General features: G+C 45.4%; 1 protein-coding gene across 3 annotated transcripts in view; it reads right to left on the reverse strand.

Moving 5' to 3' along the window:
- Window positions 1–3,675: 3,675 nt before the first annotated feature.
- The window catches only part of fars2 (phenylalanyl-tRNA synthetase 2, mitochondrial), a 70,044-nt gene continuing 51,219 nt past the window's right edge, over window positions 3,676–22,500 (reverse strand). For all 3 annotated transcript variants that reach the window (XM_084034172.1, XM_084034174.1, XM_084034173.1), the window contains one exon: window positions 3,676–4,242. In XM_084034172.1, the coding sequence (XP_083890298.1) occupies window positions 4,104–4,242 (139 nt within the window). In that variant the 3' untranslated portion in view covers window positions 3,676–4,103. The remainder of the gene's footprint in view (window positions 4,243–22,500) is intronic.

Raw genomic sequence — 22,500 nt, forward strand, 5'->3', positions numbered from 1 at the left:
CGAAACACTCTGAATGAAAGATCTCAATCCACCAGAAATGTCCATGAATCCACCTTAAGTCCTTGAATCTGCCTTAAGTGTCCCTGAATCCACCTTAATGTCCTTGAATCCGCCTTGAATGTCCCTGAATTCACCTTAAAGTCATTGAATCTGCCTTAAATGTCCCTGAATCCACCTTAATGTCCTTGAATCTGCCTTAAATGTCCCTGAATCCACCTTAATGTCCTTGAATCCACCTTAAATGTCCCTGAATTCACCTTAAAGTAATTGAATCTGCCTTAAATGTCCCTGAATCCACCTTAATGTCCTTGAATCTGCCTTAAATGTCCCTGAATCCACCTTAATGTCCTTGAATCTGCCTTAAATGTCCCTGAATTCACCTTAAAGTAATTGAATCTGCCTTAAATGTCCCTGAATTCACCTTAAAGTCATTGAATCTGCCTTAAATGTCCCTGAATTCACCTTAAAGTCATTGAATCTGCCTTAAATGTCCCTGAATTCACCTTAAAGTCATTGAATTTGCCTTAAATGTCCCTGAATCCACGATAATGTCCTTGAGCTGCCTTAATTGTCCCCGAATCCACCTTAAATGTCCCTGAATCTGCCTTAAATGTCCCTGAATCTGCCTTAAATGTCTGGAAATCGGCCTGAAATGTCCTTGAATCCACCTTGAAAATGCTCTGATCCAGCAAAGTGAGTGAGTCTGGATGTCCTTGGTCCGAGTGGACGTCCGTCTCCGACTCGTCAGACCAGGAGAACAGAATGAAAGTGGACTAGCAGAGGTCACCTTGGGACTCTGAACCAGATCCAATCAATCCTGACCAGACACACTGGAGGGTAAACCTCCTGGGGCCTGCACCTGTGTGTGTGTGTGTGTGTGTGTGTGTGTGTGTGTGTAAAGTAATAGACTACTTTAAGTCTCAGTGACGTCTGAAGGAAACACGGGAACCAGAACCAGCTCATCTTTGTGTTCCTGTTTTCAAACATTTTTATTTCCTTCTTCTAGAAACTGGTTTGTGTGTTTGTGTATTTGTGTTTGTGTATTTGTGTTTGTGTATTTGTGTTTGTGTATTTGTGTGTTTGTGTGTTTGTGTATTTGTGTGTTTGTGTGTTTGTGTATTTGTGTGTTTGTGTATTTGTGTGTTTGTGTGTTTGTGTATTTGTGTATTTGTGTGTTTGTGTGTTTGTGTATTTGTGTGTTTGTGTATTTGTGTATTTGTGTGTTTGTGTGTTTGTGTATTTGTGTGTTTATGTATTTGTGTGTTTGTGTGTTTGTGTATTTGTGTATTTATGTGTTTGTGTATTTGTGTGTTTGTGTGTTTGTGTATTTGTGTGTTTGTGTTTGTGTGTTTGTGTATTTGTGTGTTAGTGTATTTGTGTGTTTGTGTATTTGTGTATTTGTGTGTTTGTGTATTTGTGTGTTTGTGTATTTGTGTGTTTGTGTGTTTGTGTATTTGTGTGTTTGTGTGTTTGTGTGTTTGTGTGTTTGTGTATTTGTGTATTTGTGTGTTTGTGTGTTTGTGTATTTGTGTGTTTGTGTTTGTGTGTTTGTGTATTTGTGTATTTGTGTGTTTGTGTGTTTGTGTATTTGTGTGTTTGTGTGTTTGTGTATTTGTGTGTTTGTGTTTGTGTGTTTGTGTATTTGTGTGTTTGTGTATTTGTGTGTTTGTGTATTTATGTGTTTGTGTATTTGTGTGTTTGTGTGTTTGTGTATTTGTGTGTTTGTGTTTGTGTGTTTGTGTATTTGTGTATTTGTGTGTTTGTGTGTTTGTGTATTTGTGTGTTTGTGTGTTTGTGTATTTGTGTGTTTGTGTGTTTGTGTATTTGTGTATTTGTGTGTTTGTGTGTTTGTGTGTTTGTGTGTTTGTGTGTTTGTGTATTTGTGTATTTGTGTGTTTGTGTTTTAGATGTTATGGAAGACGTTTGACTTTAAACAACTTTTATCAGACAAAATTTGAATATCAGAAGTTTTTATTAGATCTGAATGAACGAGCTTTGATTGATTTCTGAAGCAGCTGAAGTCTCAGAAAAAAGGTCACGATGATTAGATATTCAAGTAGATATACTTAGTGTTAGTGTGTGTTAGTGTGTGTGTGTGTGTGTGTGTGTGTGTCCAAACTGGAAGGATGGCCTCAAACTGTCAGAGCTCAACTTTAACTCGACCAGAGTGACGAGCAGACAGCCTCCCTGTGCATGATTGGCAGGATGGCATTGGCCTGAAACTGTGTGTGTTGGGGTTGTGTGTGTGTGTGTGTGTGTGTGTGTGTGTGGGGGGGGGGTACCAGTGTGTGATATTCTAAGCCACCATATCGTCTCAGGACGCTGACAGAGCCGGTATTATACTGTGTGAGAGAGTAGAAGTGTACTTTCTAATGAGCTGCATTTAAAGTGTGTGTGTGTGTGTGTGTGTGTGCTTGTGCCTGTGTGTGTTTGCGTGTGCCTGTGTGTGTGTGTGTAAAAAGTCACTACACAAGAGCTCCCAGAATTCATTGCATGGCTGACGGGAGTGACAGGCGAACCCATTTAATGTCTGGCAGAGTCGCATTTGGACTGCTGTGAGTGTGTGTGTGTGTGTGTGTGTGTGTGTGTGTGTGTGTGTGTGTGTGTGAGTGTGTGTGTGTGTGTGTGTGTGTGTGTGAGAATAAACATAAAATTACTTACTTACCATTTTTGCGCCGAAGCCGTTCGGATGTTGGTTCGGAACAGGAAGTGGATCTGGTCTGCTTTCCTTGTTAACGGTAGAAAGGTTCAGACCAGATGGCAACCTCCAGTACTGAGAAGTGAAGCCGACGCTGAAATGCCTTAAAGGTCCTACTTCTCTCTGCTGGGGATGCTTTAGGGGGCGGGGCTTACCTGCTGATTGACAGGTTGCTACCATGCTACCAATGCTACTTAGCTACTAAGATGACTTTAACACTTAGCTGTAAACCTTGAACCTTGAATTATGAAGCTTTGTTAGCAGCTTCACACCAGAATCCACATGGATCCAGATCCAGTAAGGGTGCTGAATCCACCCAGTCCAGTCCAAATATGGTCACTTCCTTCTACTGGTTGCAGGAATCCAAAATGCTGTACTCGTGGCTTCAAAACTGTCATCCACAAACCGACGGGCGACTCAAAAAGAAACAATAAAGAACTTTTAAGGAGATATTTTTTGTTTATTTATTTGTCTTGTATTCAATACATTTGCACAAATTGTACACATGGTTTACTGAGGTATTGTAATGTGTATAAATATGCTGAATTTAAAAAAAATTGTTTTACAATAAAACCTCCACTCGGGTTCATACTTTAAATTTTAGTCTCATTTATTCGTTTCATTTTAATATGATAACGGATAAACATTCATCTCATCCTGTAAAAGTAGATTCTGTTTGCATCGACTTCATCAGCTTTTGTTCTGGTGAAGTCAAGAAAACCAGAATAAATCTACAACAGCTTATGAGGGGAAAAACAGAGCAGGGGGGGCAATATCGTAATATCTTATTCCGATGGTATCAACCGGCATTTATGCTAGCTACCTTCCCATGAATGTACGTGTTTATGTTTGTAATGAATCATCCCAACATGTGACAACACCTCGTTAAGGTCCTTAGGGTGATGATGTTGATGCTTATTGTTGCTTTTATTCATATGAGGACAAACTGTCATCTTATGTGTGTTTATTGATCGGGCGGTTGGGCTAAGATGCTAGCGGTAGCTTTTTTTTATTTAAAAAATAAATGCGTATATTCATGGAAAGTTAGCTAGCATAAATGCTGCTTGTTAGCATCGTAATAAAGCAGCAAATTTGCAACTTTATAAAGTTTATATAAACTAAGACTTTATTTCTCAGAATATTGCCTCTCTCTCAGCTCCATCTTTTTTTTTCGTACAGTGGGCCTGACACGCCGTCGTACGAAACATGGAGAAGCAAAAAAAAAAAAAAAAAATTCTAAAGATACAGAAACACACATCTTCGGTTCAAGGCTACACAATGTTCAGAGTCACAACGACGTGTTTCTAACTGTCGGATTGTTTGTGTATCCGTTCATATTCGGATCGTAACTCTGTGATCGTAACTCTGCGATCCTCGTGGTTTTGGTTGTGCGTTAACGTACGTGTCAGTATCGGCCCCGGACGCCCAGCTCGGCTTCGGCGCTGCGTTCGATCTGCTCGTGGACGAGTCGGACCTCCTGCTGAGTCAGCGTTCTCTCCGTGTGGCGGTAAGTGATGCGGTAACAGTGGCTCCGCCTCCCGGTCCTGGGGGGGGGGGGGGGGGAGAGAGGGTTAAAACACACTTGTTGGTGCTTCAGGAAGGATGTCGGACTAACATTCATTACTACACTCGACATCACCTCCATCATATTCACCTCTCACACCCTCACTTCTCCTCCTCCTCTAACCTCCCCCCTCCCCCGCTGACAGAGGGACATGAAGGGCTACAACAACTTCATTGATACGTAATCACAACAATCGATCGTCTGTTGGAAGTCAGAGACACACAACCACAAACACACACTCGTCATATTTGTGTAGAAACTCGACACAGTCACACTGAATGTTGTTGAATAATTAATGTTTCTATTCTCCAGCCGGCTGGGGGGGGGGGGGGGGGGTCGATACACACCTGTAACACACACACACACACACACACACACAAACACACACACACACACACACACACACACACACACAGCCACAGTCTGGCGTAGCAGTGGAACAGGAGAAGAACCATTCTCAGAGGTCATGTGACCGGTGATGATGGTGGTTGTGAGCTGCCACGGTGACGACACAGATCAGAATGGACGTAAAGTGATTGGTTAGTTGCCTAGGTAGCTAGGAAGTTAGCTAGTTCATTAGGCAGCTAGTTATATAGTTAGCTAGTCATTTTGGTAGCTATGTAGCTAGTCCTGTAGTAAGCTAGTTAATTAGGCCGCTAGTTGGCTAGGTAGCTACTCAAATAGTAAGCTAGTTAGCTAGTGAGGCATGAGGAGCAGTTTGGCTCCTTTTCTGTACCCGGTGTAGCATCAAAGTAGCTAGCTAGGAGTTAGCACGCTAGCTAACTAGCCTGATGTCTGCTGGGGTTCTTGGTGAAACCCCCTCAGTGCGTTCTGGGTGGAACCGTGTCTGTTGGGTTCTAGGCAGAACCCTCCGATGGCTTTCCAGGTGGAACCTGAATCAAAGGTTCTCCAGGAACCAGATAGGAGTTTCTCCTGTGAGTCCTGAAGTCTGGTGGTTCTGGTCGTTAACTCACAAGGTTCTAACTTTTACGTGTTGGGAACAGAAGTCATCAGGATGCAGCGACAAACAGACTTCACTTTGGGCGTTCACCATGGAAACAGAGAGAGAGAGTGTGTGTGTGTGTGTGTGTTCTAATGAAATAATGATAAAACAGAAAGCCGTGGATCTTCATCCAAACACAATTAAAGTTCTATGAATATCTCGCTGCACCAATTAAATCCGAAGGCAGCTTGACAACTTATTTTCTGTCTTCACACACATCTGTGTGTGAAGTGTGTGTGTGTGTGAAGTGTGTGCGTGTGTGTGAAGTGTGTGTGAAGTGTGTGTGTGTGTGTGTGTGTGTGAGAGACTCTATTAATAGCTCACAGAGGGAGTTCTGCACGTTTTATTTGCACTGCTGACATATTTCTATTTTAGTCGTTCAGGCAACGAGGAAATACGACGTGGACGTCTAGAAGGAATCTGATTCGTACAGAAACTACGTAATAAATAATATCGGAACATCGATCGTCTATGAAATCACCTCTTACATGTTAATGTGTCTGTTTGACCTTTAACCCTGAACAGACAACGCTAGCAATGTAACAAACAAAACACCCTTCTTTAGTATTTTATTTTTAAAAAACTAAATACCAAATGAAATAACAATTTTATTAATTAGTATATTATTTTTATGTTTCATATTAAATTAAATTATCACACTTTTATTTTATTATTTATTATTTTATTTTTAAAATGCTAAATTAAATTATTACATTTTTTAATCTAGTTTAATTATTTAGTATTTTATTATTTAGTATTTTATTCTCTAGTAGGCCAGTATTTAGCCGGCTCCCGTTCTTCATCTCCAATACGTCGAAACAGCACGTTTTAATTACGTTTCCATGTTTTGTTTTTTTGCTTTTAGTTTGAAACACGTGATGACCAAAACAAATCTAAAACCTCAACGAAACCCCTCGGTTCTAACGGGACACTGACATCAGCCTCCTGGGTCCAAGTCCTGTTTCGGACCCACCACCGCCCAGACCTGATCCCTGCGTGGACTTCGAGGACTCTTTGGAACTAGTTTGTGATACGTCAAGAACTACTTTTAGGCTGCGGAAACCGTGCTAACAGTGCTAGCAGCTAACAGTGCTTGCCTGAGGGAGAAGCGGAAGGGGAGGCGCCGCGTTACCACGGCGACACCATCGGTGACACCATCGGTCAAGATGGTGTCGCCGTGGTTATCAGCTGTGAGAGTAACGCAGAGCGACCAGCGAGGCTCGATCACACGCGTTCCAGCAGGAGTTCGGATAACAACACACACAGAGGGACGGGGACTTCTCTCTCTTCTTCACCTGAACTCAGAGCAGCTGTTCGTCTCCATCGCCCCCCGGTGGCCGGATGGGAGTTTTATTTGAGTTCTCTATGAGCTGAGCATTTAATAAGCCTCATTTCTATTAACAGGAAGAAGAAGGAAAACAGGAAGCTCCAACGAGGTCAGAGGAGGACAAGAAAAAACATGGCCGACAGCATCACAGCCAAAACGTTTATAAAAAAGGCAAAAGACACGATCGATTTGATGTCAGACTCCAGCAGATGGAGGAAGAGACGGAGGGATGAAAAAAGGGATGAGAGCTTCAAAGATGGGTGTCACGTTTCAGTCGGAGGGCGAGAGACAGTCAAAGTGAGTGGGAGAGAGAGAGAGATGAGTGGAGGATGATGGGAGGTTGAACGTCGAGTGTTGGGTTTCATTCAGACGGAGAGATGGATGGAGGGAGAAGGAGTGACGTAGAGGAATCGATCGACAAAAGGAGGTGAAGATGAGTGGAAACTCCTGCATCTGCCAACGCCCTTGAAAGCATCGCGCTGCCTTCACATGATGACGGGAAATCCAGGAGATGTGATACTGTGAAAACACCAAGGAGGGGGGAGCTTCTCCTCTCTGTTTCTCCCCCTTCCTCCCTGATCTTCATCCCCCTTTTTTGTGTTCATCACTTTTCGTTTCTTGTTTCTGCCGTTAAAGACGACGTCTCAATCTCTAGTTTCAAGTCTTCTTCAATCCAGCATGATGTTCATTTAGTACATTATGGTCCATTTAGAGTCCACCAGACCAGAAAGCAGGGGATGCTTTAGGGGGCGGGGCTTACCTGCTGATTGACAGGTCACTACCAATGCTAGTTAGCTACTAAGATGACTTCAACACTTAGCTGTAAAGTTGACCTTGAATTATAAAAGCTAACTTTGTTAGCAGCTTCACTCCAGAATCCACATGGATCCAGATCAGGGTGCTGCTCGGGGTGGCGCTCTAGATCCACCCGTCACTCCTCCACAATCCAAATATGGTCACTTCCTTCTACTGTTTGCAAAGAAACCAAGATGGAACAAGGAAAGTATTGTTTTAACTGATGAAAGTCAATAAATGATGGCAAAAAAGAAAATTAAGTAAAAATAGTTCCTGAGAGAGGAAGATTGTTCTAGATTAAACTAATTTGATAGAATGAAACATATTAAAGGAGGATTCGAGAAACTTCCAGTGCATCTAACTTCATCAGACGTATAAAATCGACTGACTTTCCTCCATATCATCTCCTCGCCTCACGTTACATAAGTGGATTAACGTCTCCTTCATCCTCCTCCTCCTCCTCTCCATCCACAGGCCCAAAATCAATTAGCATTCAATTAGGAGTGTGTGAGTGTGTGTGTGATCAGTGTGTGTGTGTGATGAGTGATGCTCTCCTCGTTAATCCGCCCGCTCAGATCCGTCCTAACAGGGCCGGACAGTCAGACGGAGGTGACGGAGGACGGGATGAAACCCGGCGGGGAGAGCTTTGAACAAAACGTAAACGCCGGCTAAATGCACAATATTCATGAGATCGTGCAAATGAAGGTTGTTTTTTTGTGAATATTAATGAGTTCAGCTGTCATCGGCGCCGCGGGGAAAATACTTCTGTGAGAGAAAAGAATCTGGAGACGAAGTTAAATCATCAGACAGCAGCAAGGAGGTCGTTCCAAGAAGACAGGGGAAGCCCCGCCCCTTTAGGGCAGAAATCTAAGCTGCATCATAGACGGTCTATAAGAAGTGGACGTTGTCATGGTAACTGGTGCACCCTTACTGGATCTGGATCCATGTGGATTCTGGTGTGAGAGTTAGCTTTTATAATTCAAGGTCAACTTTACAGCTAAGTGTTAAAGTCATCTTAGTAGCTAACTAGCATTGGTAGCATGGTAGAGACCTGTCAATCAGCAGGTTAGCCCCGCCCCCTAAAGCATCCCCTGCTTTCTGGTCTGCTGGACTCTAAATGGACCATAATGTACTAAATGAACATCATGCTGGATTGAAGAAGACTTGAAACTAGAGATTGAGACCATAAACTCATGTTTACAATGTTTACTGAGATAATACATCAAGAGAGAAGTAGGACCATTTTCTCATAGACTTCTATACAACCAGAGAGGAGTCGCCCCCTGGTGGCCAGCAGAGAGAAGTAGGACCATTTTCTCATAGACTTCTATACAACCAGAGAGGAGTCGCCCCCTGGTGGCCAGCAGAGAGAAGTAGGACCATTTTCTCATAGACTTCTATACAACCAGAGAGGAGTCGCCCCCTGGTGGCCAGCAGAGAGAAGTAGGACCATTTTCTCATAGACTTCTATACAACCAGAGAGGAGTCGCCCCCTGGTGGCCAGCAAAGAGGAGTCACAGAACCAACCTTCCTGGGTTTCTGCAGCATGATGAGTTTCTTTGACACCAACACGACAGTTACTGTTTGTTTTACGTCACTGAAACATCTGAATGTGTCCGTCCTCCAATGAAACGCCTTCTAGCAGCATCACGCCGTCCGTGGCGTCAACGGTGTTTGAAGATGTCTGGCTGTTGGCTTTCAACTGACGGGAACGTCTTCTGGAAATTAAATAAACGCATAAATAAGAAATGCCAAACAAAATCAAACAAATCCGGGAGGCGGATATGCAAACGAGAGGCGGCCTTTTAGTCGGCGGAGCGAAGACGCCGCTCTCCTTCACTTGTGTGTTTTCGGAGGAGGCGAGGCGGCCTGGTGAGAGCTGCCTGTGATCTATTAATACATCTGCATTAATTAGTCAGAGCCGCTCTGTAGCAGTTAGCCGGCTGTGCAGGAGATCTGGCTCCGGTCCGCAAAAAATCCTCCAGGATCCTGTTCACAATCTGGCGTTTTGTCGGCTCGAGAGAACGGCATTCTGATCTCCACGGTGAGGTCAGAGGTCACGGTCTGAACCCGGATGGAGGGTTTGATCCCGCCAGCTGCCTGCAGCTGAGACCGGCTCCCTGTGAGTGTGGAGTCCACGTAGGACAGAACGCAAACCAGTCAAAGTACAGTTGATTCAGTCGCCATGACGATGAATGTGCCAACACAAACATAACTTCACTACTTGTATTATATCAATTTAAAAGAGGAGGAAGGAGGAGGAGGAGGAGAAGACGACGACGTAGAAGAAGTAGAAGGTTCCAGAGTGAGTATGAAGGCCGGTCTGTATCTCCGTGTCCATCAGTCGAGTAACTACAGACTGAAGTCTGATCACCTGATCAGTGTTTCAATCAGCAGGAGCCAGTCTGAACTCATTGATTATTCATGAGACTGGAACATGATTGGTCCATGAGGGTGATCTTTCTACTCTTCTCCCCTTCCTCCTGGTTATCCTGCTCTGATTATTCATTTATTCTCATGTTATTATACTTTGTCATCCTTCCTTCTTCATACTTTTACCGTCTAGCACTCTTCTTCTCTTTCCCACATTCACCTCCATCATCCCTTCCTTCCTTCCTTCCTCCCTTCCTTCCTTCCTTCCTTCCTTCCTCCCTTCCTTCCTTCCTTCCTTCCTTCCTTCCTTCCTTCCTTCCCTCTCTTCCTTCCTTCCCTCGTCGCCAGAGACAAAGTCGTCTTTGCTGATCAAACAGCCTTTTAATGCCGACTCGGTTTCTCTGTTTAAACACTGTGTGTCGCCTACTGTCCATCTGTCGGACCACCGGGACACATGATGAGTGTTTACCATGACTCACACACACACGCACACGCACACACACACACACCTTTCATCCATCAATCAGTGAATCAGAAGGATCTGGATGTGTCACATGACAGCTCAGAGTCTAAATGTTAAACCTAAAACTGGATGGGAACGCATCTGGAGGAGTGTTGTCCTCCCGACGCTGACTCTGGATCAGCTCCGTCCTCCTGTTGAAGACCAGCTGGTGTCATCGATGACATCATTCCTACAACAAACAAACGTCCTGCGTGTTGCAGGGCACGGGCGGTTATTTTGGGTGCCTGATAGCGACGTTAGCTTTAGACGATAAAACCAACGTTATCCTTCAAATGGAACGTTTACTTTTTAGCCTTGAAACTATTAAACTATATTAAACATTAAAGATCTTTGATGATCGTAAAAACAAGAACACCGTTTTGAGCTTCGGGCAACTTCCGTCCCGGAAACATTATCATCGATCGACCTTTAAAAAGAAAGTTTGCATCGAGCTAAAAATGCAGAACCAAACGTTGCCAGGGGGCAATTCTCATTACCCATGATTCTTTGCTCTCTCTAATGCAAATATCCACTTGACATTAGCAGCGTGTGATTGGCTGCTCGGAGCATACGGCCTACACTTCCTGCCCGTTATCATAGTGAATAATTCAGACGGCTGTTTAGCTGACATTTCCTCGCCGCTAATTGCTCGTTAAACGTTCCACTTGACCTTTAAAAGAAAAGATAAAATGTGTGTTTTCAGTTTGCCCTCTCTGTGTTTAACAATTTAAACGGAGTGAAATGCATTTCCCCTCCGGCTGTACAGGATCAGAGATCGATAACGAGGAGCTTTTGGGTGCGGTGCGAATCCGAAGAAATACAGGAAGTCACCGGTGAGTGTACTCTTGACCTGTCAAACATCAGGACTATGTTGAGTGTTTTTAGGACTCGGAATTAAAACCAACATCCAACCAGATCAGCAGAAGAAGATGATGAAGAAGTTGAGCTCATTTTTAATTATTTATAAAAGTAGCCCTTTGTTTGGAGTTTAAAGGGGATCCAACACATTTAATGAAATCACGCAGTCATGTTGGTAAAATAGGACAGCGTATTAGGGCCACTGTAGAAAACAAGAAAAGAAAACTGAGCAGAGAGAGGGCAACGTAATCCCAGCTCTCTGAGGATATATTTGCAGGACGACCTCACATCAAGACAAAAAGCTTAACAGGGTTCAACTTCTATGCAGACGACGTTGTGTTGTTTCTGACAAACATTTGGAGTCTTTTTACATGATTACTTGTGAAAAATAACACAAACTTCTCCATTCTTAAAACTGGTTAAAGGTTTTGTGTTTATGTTCTGCAATGCAACGTCTTGAATATAGTTTTATATATAATTTAGAAACTTTCACCAAAACGCAGGAAAGAAAACATTCTTCCACATTTGAAAAAAGTGACTTCTTGCAAGTTGTTTTTTGTCCAACGGCAGCAATGAAAGTTTAACAACAACACATGCAGCTGTAGGCGACACACACACACACACACACACACACACACACACACACACACACACACACACACACACACACACACACACACAGTGACAGTGTGTTAACTCTGGAAAATACAACATGGATTCGACCAGAGAGCTGCCATTTAACACAGCAGCTGTCAGCTAGAAGCTAGTGAACATAAAACTTTGCTTCTCTCTCTCTCACACACACACACACACACACACACACACACTATGAAGGTAAATCGATGTCAAAACACTTAGAAAGATGCGCAGCAGCGTGTGTGTGAACGCATGGTTATTTGTTATGCGTGCGTGCGTGCGTTGTCGTGCGCAGGTTGTATGTCACGCGTAACAAGAAGCTGCGTACATATGAAGCAGCGTGCGCACGTCTGTCTGTCACTGTTTGACAAATGTTGTTAAGCGTTCACACGCACGTGCGGTCGCAGATTCTGATGCTGCGCGGCCGGAGTTGATCTGCTGTGCGCAACTACTCCGCGTAACTTGAACGCGTAATGTAGTTGGCCTGTTCATTTCAGTCAACCAGGGGAGGCAACTACATTACACGCTCCGGCCGCGCAGCATCAGAATCTGCGACCGCACGTGCGTGTGAACGCGTAACAACATTTGTCAAACAGTGAGAGACAGACGTGCGCACGCTGCTTCATATGTACGCAGCTTCTTGTTACGCGTGACAGAGTCTGCGCACGTCGTTTCCGCGTACATGTGAGCGCCTGACAAAAATGTTCAATTATCTTCATGCGAGCGTTAATGCGTGCGTTCGCTAAAAAACGCATGAATGTTACGCGTAGTTACTCCGCGTAATGTGATCACAGGCGTGCAGCAGCCATCACGCGTGAACGTGCGCGTGAACGCGTGACCATTATAAGTCAATGAGGAAACTACATTACACGTCAGGCGCTGTGTGCTGCACAGGCGTCAAAGCACGCGGGTGTGACGCGTTCAGTTGATAGTTGCGCAAGTAATATGAAACGATTCTGACGCCATACACACACACACACTCACACATATTTAATCGGAAGGTGTAACCCAAAGTTCTTTTGCTTCACTTTCTAAATCTGTGTGGAACCACAGTTTACGTCTCTCTCTACAACTCTGTCTCCTACAAAATAAAGTTCCCAAGCAACTAAACGACACTCACTTGTTTCTAAACTAACAAACTGAGGTTTGGTTGGGGTTTGTAACAAAACTACTAACGGGACTCTAACATCAGTCTCCTGGGTGAAAGTCCTGTGTTTTTCTGACCTGTCCACCACCCAGACCTGATCCAGACCTGCTCCCTATGTGGACTTCTAGGACTCTAAGAAACCAGTTCACAAAAGTAAATGTCGTTCACCACGTAGTTTGTGTGAGGCTGAAATGATTGTTGCTGGACTCGGACTTGGTTTGAGTGTTTGCAGACGACACTGCACTTTGTTTTGCCAGAACGTGTGTGTCGTCGTTGTTCAGTTGTTTTCATTAAAATAAATGAGGAAATTAACTAAATTTGTGATCCGTCAAGAGCGAACATCCCTTTAGACGTAAGTCATGATGTATTTGAGTTCTGTTGGAACGTAACCGGGTTCCAGTGTCTTCTCTGGTAGCGTTATAATAACCTTTAATTATCTTTATCGCTCATAACCTCGGCCGTTTAAGACTGTAGTTTTCCTGCTGCGCAGCGAGGTGTGTGATCGCGGGTTTTATTTTCCTGATGAACACTCTCTTGTGTTCATTTGTACCGAGGGAACATCCACACGATCGCTATCACACGATCAGCATCGCAACATTCCAAATAGAAAACTCATTAGTTTGTCAAATCATTTCATACAAGAAGTAAACAAACTCACTTCTTCCTCTCCGTCTCTCATCTCATTCATATATTCTCCTCCCTCGCTGGAAGACACTTCACTGAGTGTGTGTGTGTGTGCGTGTGTGTGTGTGCGTGCGTGCGCGCTGCGGGTCGATATGAGTTGAAAGATAAACAGGAAGCCACTTGAGTGAGCGTGAATGAGTGTGTGTGTTAATTGTATTGAGATGGAAGAAGAGCAGGAAGAGAGCGTCATTATCTGGAAAATAGAGGCAGCAGGAGCTTTTACACAACCAATAAAGATTGTGTGTGTGTGTGTGTGTGTGTGTGTGTGTGTGTCATTGTGTGTGTGTGTGTGTGTGTGTGTGTATGTGTATGTGTGTGTATGTGTATGTGTGTGTGTGCGCACAAGCCAATCAGATTCATTCACATTACATTTTCTTGATCTCTCGGGTAACTTGAGCTTGCTTGAGCTGCTGGGACGTGTGTTACTGTGTGTGTGTGTGTGTGTGTGTGTGTGTGTGTGTGTGTGTGTGTGTGTATGTGTGTGTGTGTGTGTGTGTGTGTATGTGTGTGTGTGTGGATCGATACCGTTAATGCATTGGTGGGTTTGCGTGGATCTGATTTGGACGTCACAGCAGCATCAGGACTCTCAGGAGCTGATGCATTACGTGTTTTCGCGGTGAAGAACGACCTGTTGCCTGGCAACCGGTTCTCACCACCACCGCCGCATCCCAGCGACCAATCAGCCCAGCCAGGACACGTTTCCACGACCACGGCCAACTTAAAAACGTTTTTTTCTCCTTCGCGTTTTAAAAAAGTTTGACGAACCAACCTTAAAACACTGCAGTGTGCAGGCTGGCCAGTAGGGGGCGTTACGTGGTTACTAGGGGCAACGTGAATGGTTTAACTGGAGTCGTGGAGCATTCAGAAATGTCCTCCTCGTCCCCTCGCTGGTCAGGTGACCTCCGACCTCTATGACGAGCACTAAGAGGTCAACAGAGAGAACACGGCGTTGCTTGTTGAAGTCTGGGGGTCAGTTCTGCTGAGAGACTCACAAAAACCCCCATCAGGGACCCAGAGTCCCGGACTCAGACCGACACAGAGTCTCTGGGGTCAGAGATGATGGATGGAAGGATGGGTCGGTCGCCCTCGGCAACGACCTTGGTTTCACTTCTACACTCAGAGACGGCAGGAAACTGAGAACTAGACCACATTTAAGGGATCAGACGGAGAAGACGGTGGATTCAGGAGCAAAACGCTGGTTTAGGCCAAGGACCCCCCAGACCTATAGAGACCTGGTGGAGGGACCCCCTAGGCTTATACAGACCTGGTGGAGGGACCCCCTAGGCTTATACAGACCTGGTGGAGGGACCCCCCAGACCTATAGAGACCTGGTGGAGGGACCCCCTAGGCTTATACAGACCTGGTGGAGGGACCCCCTAGGCCTATAGAGACCTGGTGGAGGGACCCCCTAGGCCTATAGGTCCATGTATAACAGGACTTTGTAATGATGGTCTAGTATTCTGTTCTTTAATGTGAGGAAGTTCTGCAGCAGACCGCCTTCAGGACTTCACTTCCCTCCTCACTGCTCCTCATCCCCAGACAATAAGAAGTCAATCTACCTGGATCGAAGCTCATCACACACACACACACACACACACACACACACACACACACACACACACACACACACACACACACACACACACACACACACACACACACACACACACACACACACACACACACACACACACACACACTGATTGAGGTCAGAGTAGAAAAGGACAGCAGGGCTGTCGATAAAGGAGGACTCCATCGATCTCCGTCCTTCTACTTTCTCTCCTTTCCTTCGAATGTTTCCACTTTTCCTCTGAATGCGTTTCAGTTTGGAGACGACGTCGACACACTCTTCATTAGAGAGAAATCCATCCATATCTCCGCCTCCTTCACAGCGACGGTCGACCTCTGGGATTGTGTCGGGGAGGTTATTGTGTGTGTGTGTGTGTGTGTGTGTGTGTACGTGTGTGTGTGTGTGTGTGTGTGTGTGTGTGTGTGTGTACGTGTGTGTGTGTGTGTGTGTGTGTACGTGTGTGTGTACGTGTGTGTGTGTGTGTGTGTGTGTGTGTGTGTGTGTGAGAGATTTAGTCGATTTATAACCTGCAGAACTGGCAGCTGCAGTGTGTAAAGTCCTCCAGCATTCAATTTAGGAAACATCGGAATCCACCAAGCAGAAAATGTGACGTGGAAAACACCCTGATGATCCAGGGTGTAAGGGTGGGGGTCCGGGGTGTAAGGGTGGGGGTCCGGGGTGTAAGGGTGGGGGTCCGGGGTGTAAGGGTGGGGGTCTGGGGTTTAAGGGTGGGGGTCCGGAGGGGGCGGAGTGATGCAGATTCAACTGCAAACAGAGTGGTTGTGTATCTTTGGATGCTGGAAGCACCAGAGCAAAGTCGGGGGGATTCATCATCTGGGGAGCATGAATATGTGCACCAGACTTCATGGATCGCCATGACAACGTGTTCTCCGGAGCGAGCAGGGAGAGAGAGAGAGTCTGTGTTCTCGTCTGCCGTCTTACAGGGAACAGGTGTTGGTATTAAAAGGTAACAGCTGAATCAATTAACTGTCAAAACATTATAAAGAGCTCAGCTGGTCAGACTGGAAGGAGTCCAGACACACACACACACACACAGTAAACAGGAAACGCCCTCCGTGTGAAGGCGGCGCTACATCTGGCCTGCGAGGAGGCTGATCTAAGGTCTGTACGCAGCTCTTCAGATCTAATGAAGTCTAATGAGCTCGGCTGCTCATCTGGAGAGGCCGACAAGCTCCTGGTCAGAGAGGTCAAAGGTCAGAGGCTTCAGCATCCTGATAATATACTTGTGTGATTCAAAACCCCGCTGAGAGGTCACGAGATGAAACGTGTGTGTTGTTCCGCCTCGTCGACGGGACGGTTTCTGTTTTTCCCCGGAAATAAAAAAATATAATAAATAAAACTATAAATAAAAAACAGTCTCTGGCTGACGTCGCCTCACAGTTGGAGTCCTGTCTGTCGGCAAGATGTTGACGCAGATCAACACACACACACACACACACACACACACACACACACACATTAGGAAACCTCCGGGGCCTTAAACTGTCATTCTGTCTGCTGGCCAGATGCTTAAGGGGCGGGGCTTACCTGCTGATTGGCAGGTTGCTACGTGGGAAACAAGATGGTGAACAAACATCCATCCAGAGAATCACACAGCAGCAGGACTGATTGATCTCAACACAGTGATGACATCACATATAATATCTGTCTGTATGCTAATGTTCTACTGTCTTTCTGTGTCATGTGACCACCAGAACCACCAGACCAGAACCCGGTACTGAACCACTATACCGGCCTCCTTCCCTGTCACCAGTTCTTTTCTACTCTGATTCACCTTTGTTCTCGTACATCTCCCCTGTGAACAAATAAAGTTATTTGAAGAAAACAAGAAGTTCCTGAAACTCCCTCAAACACCAAAATGACAATGAATCTTTGCCTTCTGTCATTGAAACAGCAGAACCTGCACTCAAGACGAGTTTTTGTGACACCAGCGAATCTCCCCCCATCCTCCCCCCCCTCTCCCCCCATCCTGCCCCCCTTTCCCCCCATCCTCCCCCCCTTTCCCCCCCATCCTCCCCCCCTCTCTCCCCCCTCTCACCTCGAATGACCCAAGCAAAGCTGCTGACTGCATGATTCACCGGCCGGACAGAAGGTGTGTGTGTGCTCATATTGGCAGCAGGACGCCGGCACGACCGCCCTGCCAGTGTGTGTGTGTCTCTCTGTGTGTGTGTCTCAGGGTGTGTGTGTGTGTTGTGTGTGTGTGTGTGTGTGTGTGTGTGTGTGTGTGTGTGTGTGTGTGTGTGTGTGTGTGTGTGTGTGAGAAACGCCACGTCAGGCTGTAGAACTAGAGGGAGGAACGAGGAGACGAGCTCCGATGGATCCAGTTTCCTGCTGCGAGCGCGACGGCAAAACGCTGCTTTTTCAAGTCGGACGATGAATCGGCACAAAAGCAAAGAACACGAGATGAGAGAGTGAGACGGTGAGAGTGAGACGTAAAAGGGTGAGGCGGTGAGACAGTGAGAGAGTGAGACAGTGAGAGAGTGAGACGGTGAGAGAGTGAGACAGTGAAAGGGTTGCTTCCGTCCATGTGGGAGAATGGTTTTGTGGAACTATTATTATTTCGCTGTAGAAATACCGCCATCAAATAATATCAGAGTACTTCAGAGGTACTATGAATATAATCATGTTGCATTTAGTTTGTGTTGCATGCTGGGTATTGTGGCGTTATTTGGTTGTCTGATGTTTATTCAACATGTACACTATGTGTGTACAAGTATGTGTGTACACGTATTTGGTGTGTATATTTGTTTGTGTTCTGTGTTTGTTGTATGTGTGTGTGTGTGTGGGTGTGTGTCTGCCACCGTAACCTCGATGCTCAATTACACCCAGATTACCCAGAGGCCCTTGGGGCGCTGTGGCAGCCGGTGAGCTCGCTGAAATAAATCTGGTCTGTTGTTGATACACCGGCTCTCTAATGCCCACCGAACATTACACACACACACACACACACACACACACACACACACACACACACACACACACACACACACTATAGGAGGAGACTCCAGAGAGTCAGAGCTGCAGTAAGCTAATATGCTATAATAACACTGCAGGGTAACCTAGATAGCAGGTAGGAGGAGGGGGAGGTGGGGGGGGGGGCTTTCAAACTAATGGATTTCAACTGGAAGTATGTTTGTGTCTGAACCGAGTCAGAACAACATCCAACAAAACCAACATTTCCGTCACCATCTTGGTTTCAGTCCGTCACCATCTTGGTTTCAGTCCATCAACATCTTGGTTTCAGTCCGTCACCATCTTGGTTTCAGTCCGTCACCATCTTGGTTTCAGTCCATCAACATCTTGGTTTCAGTCCGTCAACATCTTGGTTTCAGTCTGTCACCATCTTGGTTTCAGTCCATCACCATCATGGTTTCAGTCCGTCACCATCATGGCTTCAGTCCGTCACCATCTTGGTTTCAGTCCGTCACCATCTTGGTTTCAGTCCATCAACATCTTGGTTTCAGTCCGTCACCATCTTGGTTTCAGTCCGTCACCATCTTGGTTTCAGTCCATCAACATCTTGGTTTCAGTCCGTCAACATCTTGGTTTCAGTCTGTCACCATCTTGGTTTCAGTCCATCACCATCATGGTTTCAGTCCGTCACCATCATGGCTTCAGTCCGTCACCATCTTGGTTTCAGTCCGTCACCATCTTGGTTTCAGTCCATCAACATCTTGGTTTCAGTCCGTCACCATCTTGGTTTCAGTCCGTCACCATCTTGGTTTCAGTCCGTCACCATCTTGGTTTCAGTCCATCAACATCTTGGTTTCAGTCCGTCACCATCTTGGTTTCAGTCCGTCACCATCTTGGTTTCAGTCCATCACCATCATGGTTTCAGTCCGTCACCATCATGGCTTCAGTCCGTCACCATCTTGGTTTCAGTCCGTCACCATCTTGGTTTCTGTCCGTCACCATCTTGGTTTCAGTCCGTCACCATCTTGGTTTCAGTCCATCAACATCATGGTTTCAGTCCGTCACCATCTTGGTTTCAGTCCATCAACATCTTGGTTTCAGTCCGTCAACATCTTGGTTTCAGTCCGTCACCATCATGGCTTCAGTCCGTCACCATCTTGGTTTCAGTCCGTCACCATCTTGGTTTCTGTCCGTCACCATCTTGGTTTCAGTCCATCACCATCATGGTTTCAGTCCGTCAACATCTTGGTTTTCGACCACCTAAAAATGGCTGCCGCTCCGTTGACTTGCATGGGAACGTTTGGTTTCGAGGGTTCATATTCTGAGAACTTGAATGTGAAACAGATAAAAGCGTTGAAAACAACATTCATTATTCAGCCCAATAACTCGCTGCTACGGGAACATGACAACTCACTCTCTCCCAGCCTTTCCTCTCCACTCTCTCTAGAAACGCCTCACTTTTGTCATCCGTTTCCTCCCCCCATCCCTCCCCCCTCCTCCATCTTTATGAGTGAGTCTCTCTCTCTGTTAAATCATTCATTGAGTTGTGGTGGGTGGCTGCCTCCCTGTCTCCTCGTGAGCCTGCAGGGAGGGGGGTGAAGGGTTGACAGGTGGAGGAAGAGGAGTAAACAGGAAGAGGAGGGAAGATTTTGTTTCGCTCCTCAGCTAGCAGATAAACTTCCAGTTTAGTGCAGTTTTACTCCAAACTGACATTTTACATATTTTGACCTTTATTGAACTACGTTTTTTTTAAAGACAAACTAAATATGATATATTATTTCATATTAGAATATCTAAATATGAGTTTTAACACATTTTAAAGTTTGCCTCAGTTTGATATTTTATTATTTCCACAAATCATTTATTGACTTTAAGTTTTTTAAACAAGGTTGTGTGGATGAATCATGACATCACATTCTCCAGTCTGTGTACTTGTACTTCTTCCACCGATGTTAGTAATCATAGTAATACTGTGTCTTTGTGGGGCTCTGTGGACTCGTGAGAGGGGGGGGGGGGGGGGGGGGCTCTGGCGGCATATCAAATTAGTCTGGGCTGACGGCGTTAGCGACCAATAAATGCAGATTTGTGGGGATCATAGCGAGACTTCAGCTCTGATTTGCTACTACAGGAGATGTTTATGGAGCGGGCGAGAGACTACCGGCACTCTCTCTCTCTCTTCCCGTCACTCCCTCATTAGATCAGCTTCAGAAGTACTTTGGAGGAGGAGAGAGATCGGCTCGTTTCCGGCAGCTTCCATTTACAGTCGTAATGTAAAACTCACATCATCCACACCGGAGGTCCACGTCTGGAGACTAAAGACCCACGCACTCCACAGGAAGTGACTCCACTTCCTGTTTCATAAACAAGCACTGTGTGGATGTCATGAGAGTCCTAAGACACTTTAATTGGCTAATTACCCGTCAGAGTCCTTTCAATATGTACACGGACGACTAAACTACAACGTTAGGTTGAGACGACTACAAAACTACGTTAGGTTGAGACTGAACTACAACGTTAGGTTGAGACTGAACTACAACGTTAGGTTGAGAAGACTACAAAACTACGTTAGGTTGAGACCGAACTACAACGTTAGGTTGAGAAGACTACAAAACTACGTTAGGTTGAGACTGAACTACAACGTTAGGTTGAGTCTGAACTACAACGTTAGGTTGAGAAGACTACAAAACTACGTTAGGTTGAGACTGAACTACAACGTTAGGTTGAGACTGAACTACAACGTTAGGTTGAGAAGACTACAAAACTACAACGTTAGGTTGAGTCTGAACTACAACGTTAGGTTGAGTCTGAACTACAACGTTAGGTTGAGAAGACTACAAAACTACGTTAGGTTGAGACTGAACTACAACGTTAGGTTGAGAAGACTACAAAACTACAACGTTAGGTTGAGACTGAACTACAACCTTAGGTTGAGAAGACTACAAAACTACGTTAGGTTGAGAAGACTACAAAACTACGTTAGGTTGAGAAGACTACAAAACTATGTTAGGTTGAGAAGACTACAAAACTACGTTAGGTTGAGAAGACTACAAAACTACGTTAGGTTGAGACTGAACTACAACGTTAGGTTGAGTCTGAACTACAACGTTAGGTTGAGAAGACTACAAAACTACGTTAGGTTGAGAAGACTACAAAACTATGTTAGGTTGAGACTGAACTACAACGTTAGGTTGAGTCTGAACTACAACGTTAGGTTGAGAAGACTACAAAACTACGTTAGGTTGAGAAGACTACAAAACTACGTTAGGTTGAGAAGACTACAAAACTACGTTAGGTTGAGACCGAACTACAACGTTAGGTTGAGAAGCCTACAAAACTACGTTAGGTTGAGACTGAACTACAACGTTAGGTTGAGAAGACTACAAAACTATGTTAGGTTGAGACTGAACTACAACGTTAGGTTGAGAAGACTACAAAACTACGTTAGGTTGAGACTGAACTACTACGTTAGGTTGAGAAGACTACAAAACTACAACGTTTGGTTGAGACTGCACTACAACGTTAGGTTGAGACTGAACTACAACGTTAGGTTGAGACTAAACTTCAACCTTAGAACCCTCCTGGAACCTCATGGAACCTCGTGGAACCTCGTGGAACCCACGTGGAACCCCGTTGAACCTCGTGGAACCCACGTGGAACCTCGTGGAACCCCGTTGAACCTCGTGGAACCCATGTGGAACCTCGTGGAACCCCATCCATCCTCACGGCGCCGCCAGCAGACAGACTGACTGCCGGATCCCGTTTCAACGCGTCTCGCCGACCTCGTCAGCGTTTTGGATCCAGCCGGGCCGTTAGCAGAAGAATGTGCTGAGTAATGACGGCGCGGGGCGATCGATCAGCAGGGAGATTAGAGAGAGCTGCTGGGGTGTAAAGGGTGAAGAAGTCAACGGGGAATAAATGTTCAGTTTGTCTTTTACCAACTCCTAACGGAGATGAAGAGCTCCTGAAACACTAAAGTCTTCCCCCGCCAGCGGCCGTGAATCAACCCTCCTCCTCTTCGTACCGTCCTCCGTCTCACTCCAGCATCAATTAGAAGGCTGACCAGATTTTAATGGTTGGAAACAAGCAGATTTATTTAGTTCTGCAGTCCAAAGAATCTTTCACTCGTGACGTCTTTGAGATTTTCTCTTCTCTGACACGACGTGCTGACTCAGCAACTCTTAAAGTGGAGCTGATACATGATCTCTAGATCAGGCCTCCTCCTGAAGAAATAAAAGCACCGGCGGATCACTGCAGCGGTGAACTCATCGGGGACTACTGTCAGCGGCGGATTGATCCACAGCTGTGATCCGGTGAGTGTTTGGGGATTTATTTACGTCTCGGGAGAAGATAAAACTCAGAATATCACCAGACGGAACCTTGAACGAGCTTCTAACGTCTTATTGTGAAGG

This window comes from Eutrigla gurnardus (assembly GCF_963514095.1).
Source record: "Eutrigla gurnardus genome assembly, chromosome: 18".
Classification (NCBI taxonomy): Eukaryota; Metazoa; Chordata; class Actinopteri; order Perciformes; family Triglidae; genus Eutrigla; species Eutrigla gurnardus.